This window comes from Dama dama, chromosome 5, assembly GCF_033118175.1.
Source record: "Dama dama isolate Ldn47 chromosome 5, ASM3311817v1, whole genome shotgun sequence".
NCBI classification, from domain to species: domain Eukaryota; kingdom Metazoa; phylum Chordata; class Mammalia; order Artiodactyla; family Cervidae; genus Dama; species Dama dama.
In genome coordinates this window covers 98,396,729-98,413,234 of record NC_083685.1, presented here as the reverse complement: position 1 = coordinate 98,413,234, position 16,506 = coordinate 98,396,729, and the positions used below count along the sequence as shown (strand labels likewise).

At 47.5% G+C, this 16,506-nt stretch overlaps 1 protein-coding gene across 1 annotated transcript in view; it reads right to left on the bottom strand.

Moving 5' to 3' along the window:
• NTN1 (netrin 1) overlaps positions 1-16,187 on the bottom strand; it is a 191,434-nt gene extending 175,247 nt beyond the window's left edge. Inside the window, exons 1-2 of the mRNA XM_061143469.1 lie at positions 16,060-16,187; positions 14,538-15,619 (exon numbers count right to left, since the gene is read on the bottom strand). Of these exons, the coding sequence (XP_060999452.1) occupies positions 14,538-15,552 (1,015 nt within the window). The 5' untranslated portion in view covers positions 15,553-15,619; positions 16,060-16,187. The remainder of the gene's footprint in view (positions 1-14,537; positions 15,620-16,059) is intronic.
• Positions 16,188-16,506: the final 319 nt, after the last annotated feature.

Below are 16,506 nucleotides of genomic sequence, written 5' to 3'. Positions count from 1 at the left end.
GAGGTGTTGAGATTCTGAAAAGCAGACAATACATACAAAATACTTAGCACAGGGCCTGGCACACACTGACCGCTCAACAGATATTATCAGGTGTTATCATCATCACTTTCAAAAATGTCAAACAAACAAACTGAGGCAAAAAGAGAGTGAGAATATTCACTATTAGAAATCAGAAGAGTGATACAGCCATATTTGAAAGTTAAAAAAAAATTCTTAGTGATTGGGAATGGAAAGTGATTACTATACACAACTATGCTTAAAAAATGAAAATCTGGGTAAATCATTATTTTCTTGGAAAATAAATTACCAAATTTGACTCAGAAAGCAGTTGAGAAATTCCTGAATAAACATATAAGCATGGAAGAAATTGAAATGGTTATCAAATAACTTTTCCCAAAATGGCACAGGGCCCAGATGGGCTAATTCTAGCAAATCTTCAAGGAAAAGTTCTTTCTCATGCTACGTAAATTATTCCAGAGCATAGAAAAGAACAGAAATTTCTCACTTCATTTTACAAGGTTAGAACAAAAGACAATAAAAAGAGAAAAAAGTTCAGATAAATTACATGTTTGAACAGATACAAAAAAAAAATCAAACATAAAACATCACTAAAGAATAATACAACCAAATAAACTTTATTCCAAGAACACTAGAAAGGCTCCCATTTAGAAAATCACAAAACCACAATAAGATACTATCTCACCATCACCAGAACGACTATCATTGAAAAGAAAGAATAGAAATATTGATGAGGATGTGGAGACACTGGAATCTTCATACATTACAGGTAAGACTTTAAAATGGAACGGCTGCTTTGGTAAACAGTCTGGCAGCTCCTCAAAAAGTTAAATATGAAGTTACCATATGACCCAGCATTTCCACTCTGAGGTACAGACCCAAGAGAAATGAAAACACATATCCATACAAAAACCTGTATATCAGTGCTCATGGGAGCATTACTCCTAGCTGCCAAAAGGTAGAAACAATCCAAATGTCCACTAGCTTAAGGATGAATAAATAAAATGTGACATATCTAGACAATGAAATACTATTCAGCCATAAAAAGGAATGAAGTATTGACACATGCTACAAAACGGATGAACCATGAAAACATTATGCTAATTATGCTAATTATTTAGCATTAAACATTATGCTAAACATTGAAGTCAGTAACAAAAGGCCCCAGGTTATATGATCCTATTTATATAAAATGTACAGAACAAACAAGTCCATAGAGATCAAAAATAAATTAATGTTTTCCTGGGGCTGGGACAGAAACACAAGAGAAAAGGACTGGGAAGTGACTGCTATGGGTAAAAGGTTTCTTCTGGTGATGATGAAACTGATCTTTAATAGATGGTTGCACCATTCTAGGGCTTTCCTGGTGGCTCAGCAGTAAAAAACCTGCCTGCAATGCAGGGGCCACAGGATAGATCCCAGGGTCAGGTAGATTACCTGGATGAGGACATGGCAACTCACTCCAGTGTCCTTGCCTGGAGAATCCCATGGACAGAGAAGCCTTGCAGGCTACAGTCCATGCGGTCACAGAGCCAGACGCCCCTGAAGTGACTTAGCATGCATGCACACATCACTCTATAAACATACTAAAATCCATTGAGTTGTATGCTTTAAATGGGTGAAGCATATAGTATGAGAATTATATCTCAGTGAAGCTATTAAAATTTTATCAAACCAATTATTATAATTCATTATTTAATATGCTTAAGCAGAAATATTATATGATCACTTCAGTTGATATCTAAAGGATTAACATTCTAAAGGAACCACATATTCTTTTTTTTTTTTTGGAACCACATATTCTTAATTTAAAACAACAGCAAAAAGGAGCAAACCTCTGGTAAGCCAGGAACCAAGGTCATTCCTTTGAGCACAATAAAAAAGATCTATCTGAAACTAGGAACAAATGACATACTTAATAATAAAACTCTAGAAACATTCTCACTCAAATCAAGATCAACATAAAGGTGTCTTACCATTATTCTATACCGTTGCTTTCCAGTTCTATTCAATGCAGTAAGGCAAGAAAAATAAAAGTCCAAACACTGGAAAAGAAGAGCTAAAATATTCGTGATTTGTGGGTTCTAATTGAATAGAGAAGAGAATTAACTGAAACACTATGAGAATTAATTTTAAAAGAGTTCAGTAAAAATGCAGGTTGCAAAGTACTAATATAAAAATCAACGACTTTCCTATATGTCAGCAGTGTCCAGTTAGAAAATACAGTAAGGGTTTCCCTGCTGGTCCAGCAGTTAAGAACATGCCTTGCCTTGCGATGCAGGGGACACTGGTTCCACCCCTAGTCTGGGAAGATCTCACATGGGACAAAGATCTCACAGGATAGACTGAGCCTGCTCTCTGGAGCCCAGGAGCTGCAGCTACTGAGCCCACGTAGCAACTACCGAGCCCGAGCACCCTAGAGCCCATATTCCATTCCAAAGAGGAAATGCCAATGGCCAACAGGTACATGAAAAGATGCTTAACAACCTTAATCATCAGGGAAATGCCAATCAAAACCCCAACGGGATACCCCTCACATCTGTCAGAATAGTTACTATCAAAAAGAACATAAATAACAAATGTTGGTGAGGATGTGGCAAAAAGGGAATGCCAGTGCACTGTTGGTGGGAATGTACATTGGGTCTGTCACTTATGGAGGTATCTCAAACAACTAAAGACAGCTACCCTATGATCCCAACAATTCTACTCCCAGGGATATATCCCCAAAAATGAAAACATGAATTCAGAAAGGTACAGGTACCCCACTGTTCACAACAGCATTATTTACAAATGCCCAGATATGGAAGCAAACTAAGTGTTCATAAGCAGAAGAATGAATAAAGAAGATACACACACATACTAATACATACACACACAATGAAATATTACTCAGTCACAGGAAAGAGTGAAACTTTGCCACCAGCAGCAACATGGATGGACTCGGAAGGCATTATGCTAAAGTGAAATAAGCCAGATAGAAAAAGACAAATACTGTACGAAATATCACTTATATGTGGAACCTAAAAAAATACAACCAATGGTGAACACAACAACAACAAAAGCAGACTCAGAGATACAGAGAACAAACTAGTGGTTACCAGTGGGGGCAGAAGGAGGGACAATACAGGGGTGAGGGATTAAGAGGCACAAACGATTAGGTATAAAATAAGCTACAAGGATATATTACACAACATGGGGAATTTAGCCAATATTTTATAATAACTATAAATGGAGTATAACCTTTAAAAATTCTGAATCACTATACTATACACCTGTAACTTATATAACATTGTACGACAACTATGCTTCAATTAAAAACTTTGTTACAAAAGAAAGTTCAAGTCTAGAAGCAGCACTCCACCTCAGGGTCTCTTTTCTATGAGCTTCCTCTAAGCCCCCTCCTCGGGGGTGCGCCCCCTCACTTCCTACCCTACTCCATATACCAGGGAGATCTGCAGCAGAGTCCCCAGGACCTGCAGGCATTGAAAGCCCAGAGAACTTCAATAACATGCCCAAGGTTATGCTGCGAGCCTAGACCCAGGACTTCAACCCAGGCAGTCTGAAGCTGGAGACGGGTTCTCTCAACCATAACCCCTAACACACATCTTGGTATTTCAGACACTATTACACAGAACCCTGTGCTCTCTGATCTTGATTTTAAAACTGAAGTGTTTCTATAGAGTTGGAATATCAGAACTTGCTTTTCACTGAGGGTTGAATTCTTCTGCAGACACCTTGGTTCAAAACAACGAACAGGGACTTCTGTGACAGGGAGTCACGTGGTTAACTCTGCACTTCCAATGCAGGAGGCGTGGGTTCCATCCCTAGTCTGGGAACTAAGATCCTACATGCCGCGGAGCATGGCCAAAAAAATATAAGAAGAAAAATCAAACAACAAAGAGGTCTCTCATCTTGGTTCCGACAACACACTGGGGTGAAGAACACAGAGGACATCCAGTCCCGGTCTTCCCTGGCGAGTCTGAGCAGCACTGACAGATGATCCGCCCCTAAACATGGCTTAAGTTTCTGTGGATTGGAGTGAGAAGCAGTTTCCTTCCTTGTGGCAGCTGGGCGGGCCGAGTACTTTCTCACCATGAGTTCTCCCCGGGTCTGAGCCGAGGAGTGAGACAGGGCTGGGTCTGGGAAGAAAGACTTGGCTGCGATGGACCTGCCCACCTCTGAGGTCTGGCTGCGGGAAGAGGAAATGCGTTGGCCGCATGACTCGGAGCAGGGGAGCCGCTGTCCAACAGCCCTGCCCTGGGGCGCCCGACCCTAAGGTACTTTCATGTTTTGGAGGCCAGGCTCTATATCTGTAAACACAATGTGTTTCCTTTTTCATGCTGGGGTTGAAACTGTTATTGTTCGGCACTTTTTCTGCTTCAGCCCAAATGCAAGCAGAGCACTTGCCCTGGGCAGAGTCCTGTCTCCCCACGTCACACAGACCTAATTTGGGGTCCTGGGTCTGACTTCTCGGGTGGGAAGAGCCCCAGGCCCCCAACCCAGGTTGGGGCATAATTTCCTTTGCGTTTCGGGGTAGTTCTAGAGTTTTCTCAGTCCAGGGGACGTTGCATGGGAACTTCAGGGCTGACTCTCCTGGGGAGGCCACTCTTCTCAGGGCCCCGCGATCTCTCAAACTGTTGGGGCAGGAGGAAACTAAAATGCCACGACAGAGCAGATGCAGGAGGAAAATGTGAAGTGGACCACAGTGCCGTCCCTGCCTAGTACAGGAGCCAAACCCAAAACTCACTTCCTCTCAAGACCGCATCTTCCCTGTGTCCTAGGCACTGAGCAAAGCTCCTCACTTGGGGGCCCACCCTGGTGTACTGAACCACCCTGGTTCAGTACAAGTGCTCACCACTCACAAGCACACCCTCCTCGAAGAGACCACTTCCCACCTACATGGAGGGCACCATTTCCCCCTTCTTCACATCCCCAGACCCAACAGAGCCACCTGACCACTGACTGCTCCAGAAACGTCCACTTAAGGCTACTTCTTCTTTTTTAAAAAAAAAATACTTATTTGGCTGCGCCAGGTCTTAGTTGCAGCACGGGGGATCTTTTTTTAGTTGCAGCACACGGGATCTAGTTCCCTGACCAGGTATTGAACCCTCGTTCCCTGCACTGGGAGCGCAGATTCCTAGCCACTGGACCATCAAGGAAGTCCCCTACAGGCTACTTCTTTGTCTGCAGGCTGGGGGAGCAGAGGAAGGTCTTCTGGGACCAAAACCGTCTTACAGTTTTCATCTCCTAGGCTAATTCTGACTAAACAGTAATGGCTGCCTAGGATATTATACCGAAGTGTGTGTCAGTTGCTCAGTCATGTCCAACTCTTTGCAACCCCATGGACAGTAGCCCGCCAGGCTCCTCTGTCCATGGAATTCTCCAGGCAGGAATACTGGAATAGACAGCCATTCCCTTCTCCAGGGAATCTTCCCAACTGAGGGATCGAACTTGGGTCTCTGACATTGCAGGCATAATTCTTTACCATCTGAGCCACCAGGGAAGCCAAGGGTCTAATACCCTAAGACCATTTCTGGACTTAGAAAAATGAGCGCTGTGACTGATTAGTGATGTCTGCCGTGGTTTCAGAATTTGGAAGAGAGGCATTGCTAAGTACTCACCACAGCCACTCCAAACAGGAAGAGATGAAATCAGAGGTCCCAAGAAACGTAATGAGACAGCAGAAAGTGTCCATCCCTTTGGGACAGTCCACCCATGGAATATAATGTAACATACAGGCGTTCAGGAAACTAAAAGAGGTCTACCTCATTTTACTGTTACCTCCATCCTAAAGGAGATCAGTCCTGGGTGTTCATTGGAAGGACTGATGCTGAAGCTGAAACTCCAGTACTTTGGCCACCTCATGCAAAGAGTTGACTCACTGGAAAAGACCCTGATGCTGGGAGGGATTGGGGGCAGGAGGAGAAGGGGACGACAGAGGATGAGATGGCTGGATGGCATCACCGACTCGATGGGCATGAGTTTGAGTAAACTCCGGGAGTTGGTGATGGACAGGGAGGCCTGGCGTGCTGCGATTCATGCGGTCGCAAAGAGTCGGACACGACTGAGCGACTGAACCAAACTGAACTGAAGACTCATTTATTCAAACTCAGCTCCTTCAAAGGTGACTATGGTCCTACAGAGCGTCTAACTTAGGTGTGGAGCCTCTGGAATGTGTGCAAAATCCTACATGATGACTAATACTCTCTATTATCTGGAGGCAGTAAAGGAGTGGGGAAAATCTAGAAAATCTAGCAATAACACGGCCAGGAAGGAGCATGAATGGCTCTCAACTAAAGCTGGACCCTGCAGAGAGGCTGGTACCTCACATGCCTTATACAGGCTAGTCCCAAACCGTCCACAGAGACTGAGTTCTAGAGCCTCCATCCAGGCTGGGTTGGGAGGATTCATTGATTATCAGGTGATATAGTGAACTTTCTGTCCCTCTTAGTGTTACTTTCTGCCTTTCAGGTTCTCACTGAACAAATGTACTTTGACCTCTAAAAAACCACTCATCCTTCCCCTTTTTTTGGCACCACCAGACTGCATGCATTATCTTCAGTTCCCCAGCCAGGGATCAAACCCGCAGCCCCTGCAGCGGAAGTATGTGTGCACGTGTGTGTATGCTCAGTCACTTCAGCTGTGTCTAACTCTGCAACCCTACAGACTGTAACCCAGCAGGCTCCTCTGACCATGGGATTCTCCAGGCAAGAATACTGGAGCAGATTGTCATTTCTTCCTCCAGGGGATCTTCCCAACCCAGGGACTGAACTCATGTCTCTTGCATCTCCTGCACTGACAGGTAGATTCTTTACCACTAGCACTGCAGTGGAAGTGCAGAGTCTTAACCACTGGACCGCCAAGAAAGTCCCCACTCACCGCTTTAAATAACCCAGAGGCCTGGTATACCGACTGAGAAATCTTTCTTCTGTATCGTCTTTATATGCATAAAAGCACTGCAAGGGGATTACAGCCTCAGCACCAGCTAATACACTGACCCTAACGGCAAAAGGCTCAGGACCTCTAGGAATGACCCCAACAGAGGCAGAGGCGGTGTACACTTCTCCACTCCTTGGCAGCACTCCTGAACCACTGGTACACCTGTCTCCTTGCTGACATAGTCCCTTGTTCCCTGAGGGCCAGTGGATGCATTGGCTAGAAACATCCAACACAAAGGAGGCTTGGAGCAGGCGCTTCAATGCTGGATGAGAAAGGCTCAGATGGAAAGCATCTCACATTCCATCCATCCCATGACCACAGTCCCTTCTCTCTGTCAGAGGGCAGAACTGGCACAAAAATAACAACATCAGGGCTGAACACACACCCAGTCACAGACTCCCAGGAACTGGGGATGGAAAGGAAATATTATCTCGAGAAGCAAAGAGGTGACCAGCTGATGGGTCTCTGCCTTTTGACCTGGGGGAAACTCACATTATATAATCATAAAACATTATGTCATTAAATCATTACATGTTATGTAAATCATATAACATTTCAAGGCAAAGGAAAATCTAATTCCAAGTTTATAATAGGGCTACATTTTCTGGAATACAAATACAGAAATGCAACCTGGAACTCCCTACATGGTGCTATACACATCGAACCGGACTGAGACAACAGACAGACTGGCGGTGAACGACCCTATGTCCAAGGACTCTCGCAGGCAGTTCCCTTATTCCAGGTGCTGTTCAGAACCATCCCTGGGAGCTGATTACAACAGAACGTGGCTTTTATGTGATCAGCCTTTGAGACAAGTGCCACTGATACCCGCCCGCTCTCTGTGTCTGCAATGGCATCACTGAACAAGCCAAGATGAGCCCTGTCCACACTCAGGTTGGTTTGTGCAAAACCTCCCTGCTGGTGGCCAGGATATCTGGTTTTGAAAGGCTTCCGTTTCTCATGGCAATCTGATTCACTGACATAAAGCACATGTAAAGCACCGAGTACCTGGCACTTAGTAGGGGGTTTTCAGTCTGTCTTCAGCATGCAACCTGACACACCCCTGGGACAGATACTTTAAACTCCCTGGCCACCTAAACCAAAGCTGCATCTTCCGAGACTGCAGAGACCACATGGGCTGACGTGTGTCTCTTCAGACCGACAAGCAAAATGCTGTCGGCCACTCTGTAAGTATTAACCTTAAATCTTGAGCATTTCAAAAGCCCCCCTGAGACCTCCGGTCTCCCACTAATGAAAGGCACTGCAGAAACTCAAGGTATGATGATCATTTCTGAAAGGAAGCAAAAAAAAAAAATACTGGCTCACAAAATACCCGCACTACAGCATCAACAGATAAGACCGTTTTATAATCCAGTTCCCTAGAGAGCCATTTATTTTGGTGAAGCCAGTGTGCATAGCAGACCCCGTAGAAGCCATCAAGATAACACAAATAACAACCCGGTGGACTTTTGAAGTGTAAACATAAAAGTCTATTAAGAATACAATGTTGGTTTAATCCCAAGACAAAAAATTTACTTAATGAAAAGCACAACTCATCTCCAGAAGGAAATTATCGATACCAGCTGTGAGCAGACAATGAGGGGGTTCCTTCCAGGGAACATCTGAATTGCAACCCACTGACTTTCCAGTATTTACCCTGGACCTGAAGTCTCAAATACTTTTCCGAGGATCTCATTTTTCTACGGGAGGAGGAGGTCAGAGAGAAGTCTGGGCAGGGCGAAAGGACAGCTTGGCAAAGCCTTGGAAAGAAACAGACTCTCCCCAGAAGGTGTGTCTTGATTAGGCTCTGTTTCACTTCTCTGGGTCAAGCAGTGAGCAGCCTCTGGGCCCACCTCAGCAGTGACCCTCACTCCAGCTGCCAGGGGCCCAAAGCAATAAACGACAGCTCCATGCCACTGACACACGTGCCCTGCATGTACCAGCACCCCGCCAGCGACCAGGATACACCATTAAACTCCCCTCTTTATTTTTAAGACTTTTCTTTTTGATGTGGACCATTTTTAAAGTCTTTATTGCATTTGTTATTGTCTATGTTTACTGTTTATATTGCTTCTGTTTTATGATTTTTTGGTCTTCTTGCTGCAAGGCATGTAGGGTCTTAGCTTCCCGAGCAGGTATCAAACCTGCACCCCAGGCATTGGAAGGTGAGGTCTTAACCACTGGACCACTAGGGAAGTCCCTAAACTCCCTTCTTTGATAACAATACTTCTTAGCCACATCCTGTTCTTTTTCCAATATGTTCCAGAGAAGCAACCAGCTACTGCGCACTAGGGAGAAAGGAGACAGCCTGGTTAAAAAAGGAATTTCTGATCACGAGCTCTGTTCCACCACCTCTGAGAGAGATCACGGGCCCTGAAATCAAAACTCAGCCCTGAGCGACACCTATGCACGCTGAACACTCACACAAAGGTGTTCAAACACTCTGCAGTTACATTCCTAAAAGCTCCTGGCTCCCACGAGGCCTAAAGGCTAACATCAAAGACAACTTTTTATATACAATTTCATACGCAAGCATTCAAACATGTATGAACATAGTAAATATGATCTTTGGCATCATATGACATACTATCACATTATACACCACAACTAGGGAACCACCTTTAATTCCAGCAAGAGGCAACAGGTTGTTCCAACTATTGTCCTCTACACGCAGACCTCGCTTGATTGTACTGTGCCTTACTGAACTTTGGAGACATTGTGTTTCTTACAGGTTGAAGCAAGTCTACGGGCACTCCTCTGGGTCACATTTTGGTAATTCTTAGCAATTTCAAACTTTTTATTATTGTCTCTGTTACAGTAATCCATCATCAGTGATCTTTGATGTTACTACTATTAATATTAACATGACTCATGAAAGGCTCAGAGGATGGTTAGCATTTTTAGCAATGAAGTGTTTTTTTAATTTTATTGAAATATAGTTGATTTATGATGTGTTAATTTCTGCTGTGCAGCAATATGTTTCAGTTATACATACATATATATATATATATATATAATTTTGCAGATTCTTTTCCATTATGGCTCATCATAAGATATTGAATATAGCTTCCTGAAATGAAGTATTTTTATTAAACTGAGATATGTAGATTGCTATTTTTTTAAGCCATAATGCTATTGCACACTTGATAAACTACAGTACAGTGTAAACAACTTTTACAGACACTGGGAAACTGAGAAATTCATGTGACTTGCTTTATCGCAACATCTGCTTGTGGTCTGTAAATGAACCTACACTATCTCTCTGAGTTCTGCCTGTACACGAACTGTTCATTCATCCAGCCATCCAGCCATTCATCCATTCTATGGGAAGGCAGCACAGAAGATGCAGTAAAACAAAGCCTAAACGTCAGGCTGGAGACCCAGCTCCACCACCTACTAGCTATATGACTTTGGGTAAAGCCTTTACCCTAAGGTTATGGTTTATTACTCTGTGAAATAAGAACAATAATGGGGCCTACTATTAGCTTAGTTACAAGCCTGATTAAATAACTAAATATGAGTGTTGGGCAAAAAAAAGCCCTCCAGGGTCAGTCATATAAAGATAATAATTATAATAAATGTTGTTGGTGGTGGTTAGTCGCTAAGTTATGCCCAACTCTTTGCAGCTCTATGGACTAGCCCGCCAGGTTCCTCTGTCCATGGGACTTCCCAGATAAGAAAACTGGAGTGGATTGCCAGTTCCTTCTCCAGGGGATCTTCCCAACCCAGGAATTGAACCCGTGTCTCCTGCATTGGCAGGTGGATTCTTTACCGCTGACCCACAGGGAAGCCCATGATAATTACTAGGACTATAAGAATATTCACATATCTACAGCTATATACCAGACTGAGCAGCAGATCATTTTAGCCTTCTGATTTTGCAAGAGTTTTTATCAGGGCATTAGATTTCTCACAGCAACACCTCCCATATAACCTCCCTCTCCTGCCAGGAATGATGGCAGGCCCAGAGCCATTTACAGCCTGAGGACCCCCTCCCAAAGCCATGTTTAAACAATTACAAGCTTTATGGTGCAGGTACCCATGACCATAGGAGGCCAGCCCAGCACAATGCTCATCTTGCAGAGACGTCTTTTGTGTGGGTTTTGGGTTTCAGCAGGGCAACACCAAGCCAAGGTGTGAGTCGCAAAACGAGTTTTCATAAGTTCACCCTGTCACAAACCAGGCAGGGGTTCATGCTGACATCCCCGCAGTAAGATTAACCAGCATGCTTCATCAGGCACTAAATACTAACACAGCTCCGACGTCAGGGGGACACTGATTAAAACTGATGTCAATAATTTATGGAAACACAATATGGTCTTCAGATGCTCTTTTTTGGAAAAAAAAAAAAGGAAGGGGGGGAGGGTCTAGCAACCCAGGTGGTTTAAAACTGTTCATGCATTTTCTCTTGAATGTATACTCCCCCCCATGCATGGATGCTCCTTTACATGATGAATATAAATGCACATGTGTATTAAGAGCATGTGAACACTGCTGATACATATGGGCGGAAGAAAGTATTTAGTTATTCCACAGAGAGCTGTCGAGGCCGTAACATTATACACAATCTTGTCTTTCATATTGTTTTGGGTTTTCTTTTCCGGAAGAAATCCAAAATTGCGTTTAAAATAAAATTGGACCGTATAAAAATTCACGTTTACTTCATAGAGAACTCAACCTTGAAACAACCCTGAAAAGAAAGCTGGACCAAAGAAAAACCTATAGGATATAATATTTTCTTGGCCCTACATAGAACTATTTAGAAAAATAATAATATCGATGTTTTCTTAAAGTTTTAGGACAAGGGGGCGGTGAGACAGTTAACTGAGGGAACGACGTCAGTTTATTATGTCATGTCTCATTATTTTAGAAAGGCAGACAGTGATAATGTTTCATTTTTTTATCAAAACATTTTTAGAGTAGAAAATATACTTCTTTGCCTTAGCTGTAAATAATCTGGGTAGCCTGACTTTCTATGTCAACAGTGTGAAATTCACAAGATAGGATTATGTTGGGGGGGGGGGTGGATCTGAGCCGCTGATAGTACAAAAGTTAGCGTTTGAAGGATTTATTAATGCCTTTTCCTAGTACAGTGCCCTGTAGTGTCTCAGAACACCTGTCAAATACTAATTCATTCACGTATCTCCACTTCAGGGCCTTTTCATAAAAAGCTCGACCTTTAATTGTAAATCACTTCTAAATTGTCTTTGCTGGCTTTCTCTTTTGCGAAATGATGGAAAAATCACTAAGACTTCAATTAAGACTTTATGGGAACTTCAACCTGACATTCCCGAGGCTATATCTACAAGGTATCAGAACATCTATTCAAAAAGGAAACTATAAATAACTTTAACATCATTGAATTGGCTTGGCTTTTATGAGATGACTGAATAATTGGCAAGATTTAAAGATACTTTAACTACTGAGAATTAAAATAACTTCGGTGAAACCCAGAAAATATTGTCAGCCGATTATTTGTCATGTAGATTATGTACTTATTAGGCCTAATTAAACTTTTTGAACAAAAAGGCTTACTAATTACGTTAGTTAATATGTTGATTGCTCAATTTGGCTTAAAAAAAAAACAACCCCCAATCAATCCAATTTGTGCACAGAGTTAGTGCTTTGGTCAAAAAACAAAATCCTCAACTATGGAGATTATTTCAAGCGCATGGCCACTGTTATAACAATTGCGTGTTACTTCTCTATATACAAAGTGACGGAGAGCTGGAGATGGGTGGTATCGGAACAATACCACCATGGCTAAGAGGAATCTTCAAGCCAGGAAAACGTTAACCATCATAGCCAGCTTATGTGCCTCCATGTATTCACTTGCGTGTTTTCCAATCAGACCCTGCTGGTGACGAGACGTTATCTTTCATATGCACATACAAGCTAACACAGATAGCCAAACCCTGGGAGGCCTTTTAAATATCAATAAAGGGTTTTCACTCACAAAAGGAAGAAAAGAAAAGAGGAAAGGCGAGAAGAAAGAGAAGAGATGGGAAAAACCAACATTTCTGAAGGAATGGAGCAGATCAAAGGCGTTCTATTCTCAAAGACGACTAAGTCGGGGAGTAACCACTGTCTCACCACCAGAATCCTGAAAAGTCTCTTCCGACCGGCCAGCAGTGGCGTCCCTTACAGGAGGGGGAAGGACAATGAGATCTGCAGAAGTGGACCCTTGGATGGAGTGCAAAAATGGAGATCGGGCCATGCAACAGGAGAACCGCCCTCTGCAGATCAGGACGCCCGCATGGGCCTCAGAGCCGACCAGGCTTCTCCAAAACATGTTTTCCATTCCGAGAAAGTCTGCATCCACAAGTCATGAGGCACAAACTATTCGACAACAACATGACACAATTAATCAGAACCAGACCTCAAGACGTGTGTTTGTGGGGCCCAGCAAACTTTGTAATGTGCCTCAGAGGCAGAGGCAACTGAAGAGACTCACACTGGCTGTGCGGAAGGGGGAGGGAATGACTCTATTTCACCCAAGGGCAGATGGCCGAACTGAATGATTTTCCTTAAAATAAAGCGCGGGATTTGTACCTGTACATCTCACACTGGAAGAGCTGAGTATGGTCTCCCTACCTACCTTTCCTCTACTTTTCTTCTTTTTCTCCTCCTGAGGAGAAACTGAGGGCTCAGAGTTTCTACAGCAGCAAAGCTGTATGATCCAGAAACAGAATGGATTTCTTCTTTTTTTTTTTCAAGACTCATTTCAGACACAACAGTATCCACCAGTACAGGGTTTTGTGAGATTTCCCTTTCAGGACCTGAAACCCCATAAAATCAAGAATCTGGGCCCTTAGTTAATTCGTCTGAATTAATTTCACCCCAACACACCCACCCACCCACCCCACCCCCCACCATGCTAACAACAACAACGAAAATCTGGTACACTTCTTTTTTGGACCGGAACTGAATTAGTTTAAAATAATTAGTGAACTCTCTTTTGTAATCTGCAGATAATAATTAATTTAAATCACATCATTCTTTTGCTAGCCCAAACACGCTATCCAAAAGAAAAACTTTATCTCTTTTCAAACTGTAAGATAAATGGAGGACGCAGGAGTGACGTTCATCGTGCACCCAATTAGCCCCAAATTGCAAATCCCTTTGCCACCTCCCAAGGGATTTGTGGCGGAGGATCTGGAACTTCCTGGGAACCAGGCCGGGGTCCCCAACAGCGAGACCAGCTGCTGCCCTGGGGCGGGGGCGGGGGGTGGGTGTGGATCCCAGAGTCCCGCCAAACTGAGGAGAAGGCAATCAGTGTCTGCCTTGGATCTGGGATTAGGGGGGCTGACCGCTAAATTTTCCGCAAACCAAGCAGCTTGTCTTAGCTCAGCGCACAGGAGGCCAACCCAATCGGCCAGCGTCAGGCGCGCGAGTGGACCGGCTCTCCCGGCCCCACCGGCCCCATCGCCCAGGATTTCCCGGAACGCGCCTCCCACCATCCCCACCACATCCACGCAGCGGGAAATGCTCAGGAACCCTCGATCGCTAGGCCCCGGAGCAACCGACCGGGTCCCCGCCCCGCCCGGGTCCCGCCCGCGTCCGCGTGGCGCCCCACTCACCCACGCACTCGTTGGCCTCGCGGGCGGTGGCGCGCTGCCAGGGCCGGTCGTAGTGGAAGGGCTTGCAGCGGTCACACTCCGGGCCGGCCGTGTTGTGCCTGCAGTCGCACACCAAGCTGTCGTCGCGGTCGCGCACGCAGCGGGCCGCGTGGCCGTTGCACTTGCAGCGGCCGCCCACCTGCAGGTCGGACACGGCGTAGAAGTACGAGTCGCGCGCCAGCTCCGAGTCGTCCTCGTTCTCGTCGCCGAACGTGTGCAGGCGGCTGAAAGCCACTCGGATGTCGGTGGCCGTAACCCAGTCCTGCAGCACCGGCGAGTTGTCGAAGTCGTGCGCCGATGGTCGCCCGTCCAGCGTGCTGAAGGCGATGAGGCCGCCCGAGAGTGGGCGCATGTCGGTGTGTGAGTCGGTGCACACGGCCTCCTGCTCGTTCTGTTTGGTGATGGGCGCGCGGTGCGGCCGGTTGTACATCTTGCGGCACTGCGTGGAGTAGAACTGAAAGGGCACCCACGTGCGCCCGTAGTCCATGGACTTGTAGATGGCCATGGACTCGGGCCGGGGCGAGCAGAACTGCAGGCTCACGTAGGTCACCTCGAACTTCTTGCCGAGCGACAGCGTGAGCGTGACATTGTGCGGGAACTGCAGGTAGTTCTCCGACTGCCAGCACGTCAGGTTGTGCGGGTTGTTGAGATCGGTGAGGAAGGCGGGCGGGTGCGCCTTCTTGGGGTCCGACGCGTTGCAGAGGTGGCAGGAGCGCAGCCGTTCCTCGCCGCGCTCGCTCACCACGCAGTAGCGCGCCGGGGGCCGGCCGCAGGTGCTGGACACGCGCACGTCCTTGCCGAAGGCCGCGTTGACAAAGTCCGGGATGCAGCGGCGCGGGTGGCCGTTCTCGTCCGAGCAGGGGTCGGGCTGCGCCGCCTGGCCGGCGAACATGCTGAGCCCGGGCCCGCCGCGCGCCGCGCCCACCAGGCACGCCACGGCCGCCAGCGCCGCCAGCGCCTCCCACACTGCGCGCATCGTGCTGCGTCCAGCCTGCCCCGGCCCCGCCGCGCCGAGGAGTCGGTCCGCCCGCCGCAGAAGGCGCCTGCGGAGAGAGGGGAGCCGCGCTCAGCCAGCCTGCCCCGCGCCCTCCAACCCCGCGGCGGGGCGGCGAGCGGGGACGCGGGCGAGCGCCCGGCTTCCCCCGCACCGAACGCCCGCCTCGGTCCCCCGCGTCCCAGGGGCAGGCGAATCCGGGGACCCCCCGCCCCGCACTACCCGCGCCTCTTCTTCCCCGCCGGCGGCGAGCCGGGGCCGCAGGCAATCTCTCGGTTTCCCCGCCACCGCCACGCCGCCCGAGGGTCCTGCCCGCGCCCGTCTGCTCGTCCGCCGCCGCCCCGCCCGCACCCCTCAATTCGGGCGCGGGACAACTCATAGAGCCCCTGAGCTCGCACGGCCCGCGCCCCCTCCTCCAGCAGCCCGGGCTTCCCGCTCAGCTGGCCCAGATCGCACCCCAGGCCGGCGAGTCCGCGTTCGGGACTTTACCTCAGGAGAGGGCAAAAGAGAAAGAAAAGTTTGCCCGGCCCCGGCCGGGGAGCCCGCGCGCCGGACGGCGGAGAGCCTCTCGCTGGCTGCTAGCAGGCGCGTCCTGCCTCAGCGCGGGCTTGCCAGCTCCATGCCCGGCGCGGCCGCCGCTGCCCCAGCCCCGGCCCGGCCCGGCCCGGCCGCCGCCGCCTCTCCCGCCCGAATGACGACGCGGCCGCCCGGCTCCCGCCGCTGCCGCCGCGGTGCGAGTGCCGCCCAGCCCGCGCCCGGGGCGCACACACTCCCGCTGGCTGGCGCGCACTCACACACGCACGCACGCCCCCGAAGGCTCCGCCGCCGCCGCCGCCGCCACTCGCGCAGGGAGTGGGGGGCGGAGGGGAGCGCGGGGGCGGGGGGCGGGGCCGCCGGGCGGGGCGCCGGCCAATAACGTCGGCTGGCAGCCGCCGA